Source organism: Corylus avellana, chromosome ca5, assembly GCF_901000735.1.
Source record: "Corylus avellana chromosome ca5, CavTom2PMs-1.0".
NCBI classification, from domain to species: Eukaryota; Viridiplantae; Streptophyta; class Magnoliopsida; order Fagales; family Betulaceae; genus Corylus; species Corylus avellana.
The window spans coordinates 34,296,989-34,309,461 of NC_081545.1; the positions used below are offsets into that span (position 1 = coordinate 34,296,989).

At 33.7% G+C, this 12,473-nt stretch overlaps 1 protein-coding gene across 4 annotated transcripts; it reads left to right on the forward strand.

Annotated features, from left to right (window-relative positions):
* Positions 1–2,279: 2,279 nt before the first annotated feature.
* Positions 2,280–12,113, forward strand: LOC132180802 (DNA (cytosine-5)-methyltransferase DRM2). 4 transcript variants are annotated; one of them, XM_059593761.1, is made up of 12 exons: positions 2,280–2,662; positions 4,538–4,633; positions 5,004–5,263; positions 5,415–5,460; positions 5,669–5,800; positions 7,167–7,266; positions 7,347–7,393; positions 7,841–7,954; positions 8,259–8,358; positions 10,329–10,420; positions 10,600–11,331; positions 11,622–12,113. In XM_059593761.1, exons 4-12 carry the CDS (start codon positions 5,458–5,460, stop codon positions 12,054–12,056), a joined length of 1,755 nt encoding a protein of 584 aa, XP_059449744.1. In that variant the 5' UTR covers positions 2,280–2,662; positions 4,538–4,633; positions 5,004–5,263; positions 5,415–5,457; the 3' UTR covers positions 12,057–12,113. The 4 variants fall into 4 exon arrangements, with proteins under 4 accessions (XP_059449744.1, XP_059449745.1, XP_059449746.1 ...); XM_059593762.1 differs by lacking the exon at positions 5,004–5,263; XM_059593763.1 differs by lacking the exon at positions 4,538–4,633.
* Positions 12,114–12,473: the final 360 nt, after the last annotated feature.

Sequence of the window (12,473 nt, forward strand, 5' to 3'; positions counted from 1 at the left end):
AAAAATTGTTTTTTTTTTAAATATTATTTTTAAATTAAAAATTTTCGTTTTTTAAAAAAATCAATTTTTTTTTTTGAATTTATAGGAGTATTTTTGTCTTATTGAGAAATCTATAAGGGCATTTTTGTCCTATTGCTAGTCTTGGGGGGGGGACATTGACAATGTTTTGGTAGTTTGGAAGGGACATTGTCACAATTGAAAGTTTAGGGGGAACATTGTCAATTGGATGATAGTTTGAGGGGGGTATGTGGACTTTACCCATTTAAAAACTTTATATCACATCAATCATTTTCTATTACTGTAGAAAAAATCAAATCATTTATAAAAAGCAAAGACGTCTTTTATTTTATAATTTGGAGAGAGAGAGAGAGTACTTAAAAATATAAATATAAAATTGAGAAGATTATTTTAATAAAATGTAGAAATACTTAAGAAGCGATATGTATTATATTTTTGAAAAATAAGTAGTTTAAGGTGCGTTTGAGATTGTAATTTCACAAAAATAATTTGTGTTTTTAAAAAATATCACAAAACGTAAGGTGTTTAGTATTGCGATTTAAAAATTTAAAATAGGAAAAAAAAATACGATTTCTATAAGCAGATTAGATGATGCTTATATTTGAAAAAAAAGCCGAATTTAAACCAAAATTACAATTTTAAACAATAAATATTTGATAAAAAAATATTTTTTTAATATATTTTATTAAACATTATTATAATTTTAAAAAGTTGAGATTTAAAAACTCAATTTTTTAAATCGCAATTATTATAATTGGACCAAACTTTGACCAGTTCAATGGCAGTACTTTGTATTCTATGCCAGTGCTTTGTATCTTTTGTTTGGGAGGACTTTGCAGATAGTGACAGTAAACAGTAATAGTGACATGCATTGATAATTGGATGGTGGAAGCCAACTAGGAAATGTACCTAATTACAATTTTGGGCTTGAGGGATAAAATTAGGTAGAGAAATGCTACACGTTTTATTTGTTTATTTTTAAAAATTAATTTTTAAATAACGTGTTTCTATTTCATGAGTATATAATATTTATTTTTCGTATATATAATGACTTTGTATTGAATTTTCTTTTAAGAATGGGTTGACTGTTTGAGGGCAGCAAGGTAATCAATGGAATATTATATTATTAGATGAAAATGTTGTTTTGTTGGAAATAAATTGAAATTAAGCTCTATTTTTAATTAAAACATAATTATTACTATTTATGTCTAAAAACCTTAACTTCGTTAAGTTACCATTAAATAAAAAATAAAAAAAGAAGAAGAAGAAAATAACTGGAATTTGTGAAGAATGTTTCAAGAGAAAACCACATTGAGAGTAGAAAAATTGTTATTAAAATAAATTATAAATATTTTAAAAGAAAAACTTGTCATTACGTGATTCACATCAAATAATTCTAGAAATTATTTTCTCATATAAATAGTTTCTAAAATCATGTCAATCATATTTATAACTCTTAACAATAATAATTCCCATCTTTTCCAGTAATATGTCAGTTGACATAAAAAGAAAACAAAGATGAAGGGATGAGTCCCACACTCGAGACTACAAAATTCTCACACTCGCTCTCCCTTTCCTTTAATCCCACTCGACACACTCACCAAAATCAAAATTAGTGGAGACACATCTTTTATCCATCGGTTTAGGTGGTCCAACTATCCATTAGTTTTTTTCTAATTATTTTATTAATGACGTAATTAAATTTAAACTATTCATTTTCAATGAATTGCCCCTCTGTGATTTATATTTATTTATTTATTTTTTAAAAAAACATTAACAAACAAAAGTTTGACTATTCTTTTCAACAAGTTTTCAGAAACATGTCAGATCACATGGAAAGAAAACAAAGGTGAAAGGTTGAGTCCCACACTCTAGACTACAAAATTCTTATACTCGCTAGCCCTTTCCTTTCATCCCACTATAACCAAAATGAAAGTTAGTGGAAAACATAATTAATTAAGATTTAAATCTACTCTTATGGTCTTATGTCTATTAGCTTTTATTATTATTATTATTATTTTTAATTTTTTATAGTTCAATTAAATCGTTTATTTTAGATAAATTGTCTAAATATTTGAAATTGGCAGGAAATTCAATAAAATCCCAAAGCATCCACCACATAAATAAATAATTAAAGAGCATAAAAAATGATGGGGAATCTCAATCGTATCGCCTACCACATAAACAATTAATTAAAAATAGCTAATTATTAGCTATTTTAGCATTTATGCTATTATTCTCGCTACAGCCGGCGAGTATCAAAAATCATTTACTGTGTGGCGAGTGATATTTACAGTTTTACCCTTCTCCGAAAATCAGATTCCGAGCCAAAAGAGGTCTCGGCGTCTTCCTCGTGCTCCAAAAGTTCCGTCTCTCAAAATTTCACGAGTTCTTTCCCTGTAACAGATTCCCTCCGTATTAAAATCTATCAGCCTTCTCTGCATGTAGTTTCTGCGGCCTTCCCTAGGCGATTTTTTCCTTTCTTTTTTTTTTTTTTTTCAACGGTTATTTGTTGGCAGCTAAAGCTTCACCGTTAACCGCCTTAAGATGGGAGGGTTTTACACCGGCGGACTAGTACATTTTCGTTTTGAGCGGAGGTAGATTCAGAATTTGAGAGATTTCTTTTGGTTCTCTTGTCAGAGAGGTAAGTTTTCTCTGAACGAGTATATTTCTTTGCCAATTAATTTTTTTTAAGTTGGGTTTTTGCTTAATAATTAGAATTATATTATGTTTAGCGGGTAGTTGAAATGTTATTTTATGCGTAATGCTCTGTTTGGTTGCTGAGAAAAGGCTGGAAAATGAATGAATGGAAAAATTGCGGCTTTCTTTGGCAGAATTTTAGAGAACTGTCTTCTCTTTCAAACGCTGAAAACTCTCTTAAACATCATTTATCCAACCGAGTTTTTGAACGTGACCCATTATTAACACAATCTTTCAATACAAAGGAAAAATTGCGGCTTTGTTTGGCAAAATTTTAGAGAACGGTTTTCTATTTCAAACGCTGAAAACTCTTCTTAAACATCAGTTATCCAACCGAGTTTTTGGACGTGACCCATTACTAACACAATCTTTCAAAACAAATCACAAAAACTCTTTTCGAAAAGCAAAACACGTTGTACAAAACACTTCTTACACAAATAGAACATAAAATACTTATCAAAAAATAACTTAATACATTGTCTTTTTCAAGTGTAAAAGTTGTCTTGTTACATATAAAAGAATTGAGGCTGGCTTGGCAGCTCACGGTGGCCGCTAGATCGCCTGGTGGAGTGGCCGCCAGATCCATCTTGTGGCCATACTTCCCAATTTTTATTTTTTTAAATTACTTCTCAGTTTTTTGTTTTCAAAAACTTAACTAGACGAAAGTTTTTTTGTGAACCCCACTTATAACACTTTTCAATTGTGGTTTCCACCAAAATAATTCTAAATTTTCACATTTTCAAGATTCTTTTCAAAACTCAAAACTGAAAACACTTCTCAAAACTTTACCATTTGTAAGTTTTTGTTCACATTTGGGCGAAGAGTATATATTGGGCCGTACAATTAACTGGAAAGTGAGGTTTTCATTCCAGAACTACATGAAACATAGCATTTTTGAGATTCTGTTTCTCTTGAAAATTATTTTCTCAAGTTTTCTCAGGAACCAAATGGAGGGATAGGTTTATTGTTGCTGAATATGATTACATAGAAAATGTTTGTTATTGTTAGGAGTATTTGATGCAGAACAGAGAGGGTGTGTCGGGCCTTGTGAATGATTTTTTTTTGAGGTGGTGGTGGGCTTCAGATCTTGAGATTATAGTTTGTGTTTGAAGAGGGTTTGAAAACTTAAAAAAAAAAAAAGGGTTTGAAACATTTTGTGCGACACCCTAGAAAGTTAGTCACCATATTGGAAAGATGAATTGCCTAGGTAGAGTAGGTAGATTATGAAAGAGTTAATGGATGTTAAGTTCCACATTGGTTTCTTACTAGGTAAGACTGAACTTTATAAATGGTTCTATGGAGCTCCAATTGCAACTTGACTAATTCTTTTGGGGTTATAGTGAAGATGTGGCTAGCGCTTTTCTTGGGTTGTTACAAATGGTATTAAAACAACTTAGTAATACCATGTGGCATGCATGGCATGGGCCTTGACAAGGAGGATTTGAGTAGGGGAGATTCTGACACCCCCAAAAAGTTAGTACCCACGTTGGGAAGATGAGTTGTTCATGTAAAGTGGGTGGATTATAAAGGAGTTCATGGATGTTAAGTCCTACATTGTTCCTTACTAGGTGATATTGGGCTTTATAAATGATTCTAGGGAGTTCCAATTGCAACTTGACTAGTCCTTGTAGAGTGATAGAGTTGATGTGGCTAACTTTTTTCTTGGGTCGTTACATTTTGATAACCTGACTAATATGGGTTTAATTAGTCATATTTTTCTTAATGCGGCTTTTGGGAACATTTGTTATTTGGTTTCTGAGAGGGCAATGGGTCATTGTACAAGCAAATGAAATATTTGTGAATGGTTGGTTGGATGCAGATTGATGCCATCAAGTGCACTTAAGAGATTAGAGATACATTTCCTCTATGTGGTCTCGGAGTTAATAAGTTCTGGTTTGACCTGATTGTTAGCAAGGTTAGTATCTGATCACTGATTATGTTATGCATGGTAAGCCCAAATTACAAACAGCTGTTGGGAGGTGTAGAAAATCACCGCATTGAGTCTGGTAAGATTTGAAAAATTCGAGGATATTCTCCCTTTTATTGTTTCAACCAAATCAGTGCACTCTACACACTGAAAGCAAAACTGCACTTGGGAGTATAGTCTGCATTTGGGAGATTGGTCTTTTAGGGAGCATATTTGGTGTGTGAATGTATTTCTGTGTTTTATGCTCCTTGCTTTAAATTATGTGGTGGAGAACAAAAGAGGTACTTATAAGAGATTTCATGGAAGAATTCTGACCATTTTGAGATTTTTATTTATTTATTTATTTTTTTATGTACAGCTGATTTTATGCGGTGTAGTGAACCGTTTATGATGGCTTGCCCTCTGTAAGAGAGTGTATGCGCCAAAAGATCTTGGTCAGAGAGTTGTGGACCAAAAATTTATCCCCACTTGATTGGATAAATTCAAGTATATATAGGAATTAAGCAAAATTCTATATTTCAAAATTATGTGGTCACCCCAACGCCGCACCTCATAGATTTCTTACTTGGGATCTGAGTGTCATTATGGGTCCTACTCTTCTGTGAGCAAACCCTTTATGTAAGTCACATAGTGCGTGATATAAATTTATAGATATTTTTTAAATTATAAATTTTTAGATATTAATATTTTTCATTACCATTTTAATTTGTGAGTGTGCGATAACCTGCTTTTAGTTGTCACTTATTTCCTTATTTGTATTCCTGGACAGATTGGAAACCTCAACTTTGCACAAAGCTGTAGATTACAGAGAAATGGTATTGTTTGTTGTTCATTCTAGTTTTCTCTCTGTTAATATATTATTTTGGAATCCTTTCATTTTCATTATAATTCAAACCAAAATCTTGGGCTTGACAGAACACTAATTTCAGATTAAAAAAAATAATTTTCTGCTATTGATATATTTCTCTATCATTTCAGTTATATTTGTTGTACTTATCTGTGTTGACGTGTATGCTTGAGCAGGATGGGGATACTTCTGGTGTAGAGGGTGATAACTGGAACACTGATGATGAGCTGGAAATTGATAACTTCTCTTTATCTTCTAATTCAAGTTTGACACTTCCAAATGGAGAAGCTCTTGCTTGCTCTGGGGAGGTAAAAAAAATTTCAGCAGCCGATGCTAAATTTCCTTTGGTTCCAGCTTTAAAAATATTAGCGTACTGGGCAAATTAGTAAACAAAAAGATACAAATTATAACATTTTATGTCTTGGTTATGTTTGGTGGTCATTGTAATGCCATATAAGGTGTTAAGATGAGTAATTTAGTTTGCAAAGTCTGGTTGATTATAAAAAGACATTTGTTTGGAAGGCTGTGCCCTTTGCCTTATCTGGACAATTTAGAGAGATGAAAAATTGAACTTTTGAAGGTGTCGAAAAGTCAATTATTGAACTCAAATCTACTTTTTTTTTTTCGGCTTTATTTGTATGAATGGTTTGTCACCATAGAAGGGGTTTCTGTTGCTTTATTTGCCGAATTTATAAATCATATTGATATTAGATTGCAATTCTCTTAAGAGATTCTCTTGTATATATCCCTTATATACATCCTATGTACTTGAGTTTATTCTCATATCACTTTTATTACTTATCAGAAAATGATAGTATCATGGAAGTATCGGATTGCAAATTTTTTTTTTTTTTTTGGTATTTGGTGCATATTAATAAATCAATGATTCATATATGAAAAAAAAAAGAGATATTGGTCTATTGTTCAGTGTTGTGTATGTATTTAAAGATATAAATGTGATGCCCCTTTCTTGCATAAAAGTATTCTCTTCTAAACCAACTTTGAAAAGTTTGCATTTACTTATTCGTACAGTTTTATCATCCATCTTGAGATTGTAGTTTTACTGGATTATGTATATTTTATTTTGTTAGCCCTTGTGGCATGGTCCTGGTTAATGAATTCCCCCAAAAAAGGAGGAAAAAAAAAAGACATGGTTAACCAAAGTGGTGGTTCAAGTAAACAAACAGATCTTAGTGACATGGTAGATCACTAAGCAAGTAATTCAATCGGTTATCCAAGATGTATGTGCACCTGTTAATGTCTTTGTATCTTGAGCTGTGTGCCATTTTGATCTTTAATTTCTATAGATATTCTGATTGGGGTCTAGTCTTCGAGGGATTTCAAAACATTTGTTTGATCAAAATATCTCCCATTTCATTCACCAAATTTATCTTCTAATTTAATCCCAAAACCAAATTTGCAAAAGGATCACCTTGTGCTATTTTCCAAATGAAATTTACATTCTTTTGCTTGGATTCATAATGTGAAATTGATGAATATTTTCCATGCTTTTCTTTACTTGGAGCATACCTTGTTCTCTTACTATTGAAGGGCATGTATTTGCTGGGGTTTTGAATATTACATTAATTCATATATATTTTTGGATGTGAAGATTTAATGTCAATATACAAATTGTTCCTTAAATAACTATTTATTCTCTTTTTCTGCCTCAAGGCAAGCTCGTCGGCTGGTTCTTCCAACTCCAAGTTGATTGATCATTTCATAGGGATGGGGTTCTCTGAAAAGATGGTCGCCAAAGCAATTCAGGAAAATGGTATAAGCCGTGTCTCACCTAAATTAAGCATATGTTTTCACTTTATAAGCATTAGATAACTCTTCTCTAACGAATGTCAGGAAAGGAAAATACAGATTCAATTCTAGAAACCCTCCTCACATACTCGGTGAGTTAATAGCTACCTAATTCTCATATTCTTTTTTTGCTAGTGCTGTCTTGGCCACATAAATTATTCTCCATTATCTACATCCTGATTCTATGAACTAAACCATATTGTACTTAGTAATCAATTCTTATGTCTCTCTCTCTCTCTCTCTCTCTCACACACACACACACACACACTCACAAAGGATACAAGAAAAGGATGAGAAAGAGAGAGAGAACACATGGACACATAGGCCATCTCATACTCTTGGCTCATGAGTGATCTGTTTTGAGTGGCCTGATCAATTGCCTACCATGTTAGATTATCACTTCTTTTTTATGACCTAATTGATGGGCTACCTTGTTAGAGCAGAATGTACAGAATATATTTCTAGATCACATCCAGAGCTTGAATTTGTGTACAACATGAGGTCCCAATTTCTGATTGATGTATTGGTTATTTTTGCAGGCTCTTGAAAGCTCTCCCCATGGACAGCAACATATCGATTCTGATCATTGTTCTTTGGAATGTGAAGGGAGCTTTCTTGATGATTTCTCAGATATTGATAGTTTTTCCGACGAGGTGAATAGAATATTTTTTTGCTGAACTGACTGCTTAGATAATGTCTGATGTATAGTCTTTTTAACCAGAGTTTATTCATCTAATATACCCTTCTGCGCATGCCTTCCAGAAACTCTTTATATTGCATATTTGCATGGCTGTCCTAGTGGCTCGTCTTCCTACCAGCGCAGATAAAACTTTAAATCTACAATAACATTCAAAGTTGTGCACACATTGATGCACACATGTAGGCTTATGATGACAATTGAGTTTTTTCTTGCTGATTATGTGTATAAATTTGCGCATAAATTGATCTATCTTGCAGGAAATCACAAATCCTGTGTCTGATGAGGAGGGTAAATTGTCGTCGTTAGTGAAAATGGGGTACACAATGGACGAGGCTTCAATAGCAATAGAGAGATGTGGTGCGTATTTCATTGTTATGTGGATTTTGAAATGGCTTAGCCGTGTATTACTCATTTTTCCTGTTCATGATGATAGATTGTGAAGATTTAAGATTTGGTTGTTCGCAGCCTAACAGCCACATGAAAATGAAAGAAATGAAAAAAAAGGAACAGAAGGATCTTGCCATGTTGGTGAAGTACAGTGTCTATACTACATGTGTCTTCTCAATTTCTATTGTCGGAGAGGGTTTAAAATTTTCATTTTGCTTCATCCAGTATGAATAACTTATAAAAATAATTTATTCATACTGGTCACTGAAGGTTTCCATTTTCAAGGTTCTTTTTAAGGGTATAACGTTTCTAGTTTTATTTCCGGTTAAGTGTTTTTCTTGTATACATCTTGTGTACTTGGGTTGTGCTCTTATGTTTGTAATGAAATTCGATTACTTATAAAACAGAGTTTTATTTCTCTATGTAATAATACTTCGTTGATGTTTCATGCCTTTGCTGGGTAAAGTTTCATTTGAATGGAGTGCTTTTTTGAGTGAAAAAAGTACTTCTAGACCCTTGACAGAAGTTTGTGGGCAACCTTTACTTGCTTCTTTATTGTACTAAGTAAGTAATTCCAGTTTTCCCTTTTTCTTATTTTATAAATTATAAAAAATGTTTAAAAGCATGCCAAAAGGGGGTGTGTTCTAGTACAAAGGGAGTATAGAAATGGAATCACCCCGAAATAAATAGACTAAATAAAGAACTTTTTGCCTGTTTGTCTTACAGCAGTTAAAAGTCTGCAAAGTTGATATTAGGTTCTTTGCTTTTTCTCCCTCAATAGTTTTACTATTGATATATTTATGGTACTTTTTGTAGTGTTATGAGATGAAATTGGTGCAAGTATCAAGATACTGTGATGGAAGTAAAAAGAACAGTATGCATTTCATGCTTTTACAGTTTTACTAAACCCCATCTTAAAGAGACTGACAAATGTTTTGCACCATGTTGATCTTTTAACAATATGGTTAGAATTATTGCTGCGGGCTGTGAATGTTGTCGTCATTTGTCCATAGATGCATATTCACTAGTATATGTAGGGCATGCAATGTCATACTTTATGTTAGGAATTGGGAATTATATCAATAGTTCAAATTCACATATGGTCTTGTGCTAGGAATTAGGTTTATGTGGAAATGTGGATAGTGCAATAAGTGGTTTGTGAAGATTTGGAATAGTTTCCTTTAATTTATTCATGAATTTTATGCTCTCATTTAAGTATGGATGGTACCATCAGATGCTCAACTTTTCGGTTAAAATCCCTTGATCAATCGTTTTCTTTGGTACATAATTGACTTTTCCGCTCCGCCGATTTGGAAGTGTTGCCATGTGGGACATAAGGAAGAAGTACATTGCTGTTTTGAGTACTGTTGTAATCTAGTTTATAAAAAAATTAGGGTGCTTGTTATGGTGCTGAGACAACTCGAATGTTTCTACAGAAACTTCTTTTTATGTCCCTGTTACATTCTAAGATGCAAAGGACATTAGGGAGGTGCATTTTGACATTTCCCGTATCGGCTTACTTGAAAAAATTTCCATCAAGGCATTATTGTAGTTATTTTTCATATCAATGAATCATTCAGCATTATCCCCTCCCCTCCCCTTTTTTTTTTCTTTTTTTTTTTTTTAATTTTTAATTTTTGGATTTCTACTGTAAGTGGCAATCTAATGAACCATGGAAGACTAAATGGAGGTGGGTAGCCACATTCTTCTTATAAACCCTATTGTAATCAAGGTATATTCCAGGTTGACTTGGTGACGTTGGTTTCTAGGTGCTGTTAACTACATAATGATTTATATGTGTACTTCTGGAGTCATTGGTCTACTTATTTGTTGCTTTCTTAGTTGACTTTTCAAACCTTCTTCAGTCTCTTTGCTATTGTAGCAAAATGTCTTTGACCTCTCTTTTCTCCTTGGCTTATTATGCCCTTCAAACACTGCAGGTCTCGACTCCTCACTTGTGGAGTTGACAGATTTTATCACTGCTGCTCAAATGGCCAAGGTGGCAGATGTTCATTTCCCCCTTGAAGACAAGGTAATCCATTTTGCACCTTTAAGTGGATATAAATTCACCCACCAATATGGTAAATATGAAGCTTAAATTTAGTTTATTTTCCCTTAATTATAGATGAATCATAGTTTTATCTATTGATTCTTTTCATGCCATATTGGGAATAATGTGTCAAAGGTGATTTGTTATATCTATTTTCACAGCCGATTCCTAATCATTCATTCAAGAAAAGGAAACATTTTGATTATGAGATGTGGAAAAGAAAAAAGCAGAGGGGGTTAGAGAAGAGGCTCCTTCATGATGATGATGAGGAGATAATTCGTCTCCCAAATCCAATGATTGGGTTTGGTGTCCCTAATGATTTATGCCAGACAATTCATAGAACACTTCCAGAGGCAGCCATTGGGCCTCCCTTTTTCTATTATGAGAATGTGGCTCTTGCTCCTAAAGGGGTTTGGACCACTATTTCACGGTTCCTGTATGATGTGGAGCCGGAATTTGTTGATTCAAAATATTTCTGTGCTGCTGCTAGGAAAAGGGGCTATGTTCACAATCTCCCAATCGAGGACAGATTTCCTCTTGTTCCGCTTCCACCAAGCACCATCTCTGAGGCATTTCCCTTAACAAAGAAATGGTGGCCTTCGTGGGACCCGAGAACAAAGTTGAATTGCCTACAAACTTGCGTTGGCAGTGCAAAACTGACAGAGAGAATCCGCAAGGCAATTGAAGACTATGATGGTGAACCACCGCAGCATGTTCAAAAGTATGTGCTTGATGAATGTCGAAAGTGGAATCTGGTCTGGGTTGGGAGGAACAAGGTTGCCCCGCTTGAGCCTGATGAAGTAGAAAAGCTTTTGGGATTCCCAACTAACCACACGAGGGGAGGTGGAATAAGTCGAACTGATAGATTTAAATCACTCGGTAATTCATTCCAGGTATGAATCTGTTGTCAGTTTCTATTGATTGTTATCTCTTTTGAATCCCTTTACAGGATGAGTTGTTCATCTAAATAGCATTAAATCTGTAACAGTCTACTAAATAACATTACTCATCTAGAAATGTTGTGGATGATTTTAAATTGTTTGCAAAATGCAACCTATTTCATGCCAGAAATGCTTGTTAATTAATCTTCTCCTTCCCAATAGATTCCTAAATTTTGAATTATTCCTGTTTGATAATGTCCCTGGAGAATTGTCACTTAGCATGCTCTATTAATTACTTTCAGGTTGACACAGTAGCATACCATCTCTCGGTCTTGAAAGCCATGTTCCCAAATGGGATCAATCTTCTTTCTCTTTTCTCTGGGATTGGTGGTGCGGAAGTAGCCCTACATAGGCTTGGTATCCCTCTTAAGAATGTTGTATCAGTTGAGATTTCAGAAGTAAATAGAAATATCGTCAGGAGTTGGTGGGAGCAAACAAACCAGAGAGGGAATTTGATCGACCTTCCAGACGTGCAGCAGTTAAATGGTGATCGGTTGGAGGAGTTGATGGGCTCGTTTGGAGGATTTGATCTTGTAGTTGGAGGGAGCCCATGTAATAATCTCGCAGGTAGCAACAGGCTTCATCGAGATGGACTCGAGGGTAAAGAATCTTCACTCTTCTATGATTTCTTTCGTATTCTAGACTTAGTCAAATGTATCATGAACAAAACACAATGATTTCATGTTAAGAGCCGTTTTTCCTGGTACTTGTTTAATTTAGATTTCTTGGATCTTTTCTTCTTTTTTTCCTTTTTTTCAGTCAAAAATTGAAACCGTGCCTCACCTAATTCATTTTAAGCTTCTGCTTATCTTTATGATTCCTCTCTCTTTCAAGAAATGGAGAGAAATCATTTAATGGTTCCTATTAGATTTTATAGATTTGAATTTGATGGTGTATATGTTGCTGCAATATTGTATATACCTTATCATTTTATTTAAAGGCCGTTAAATGCTACACAACAAAATGTGGCGAAGGGAGTGTTTGGTTCCATTCGGCATTCTATGCTCCGTCCAAAGGTAAGAAGAGTTGTGGATTCGCCTAGTTAATTGGAGTCGTGGATAATTGTTGAAATCATTATTATTATTATTAATTTT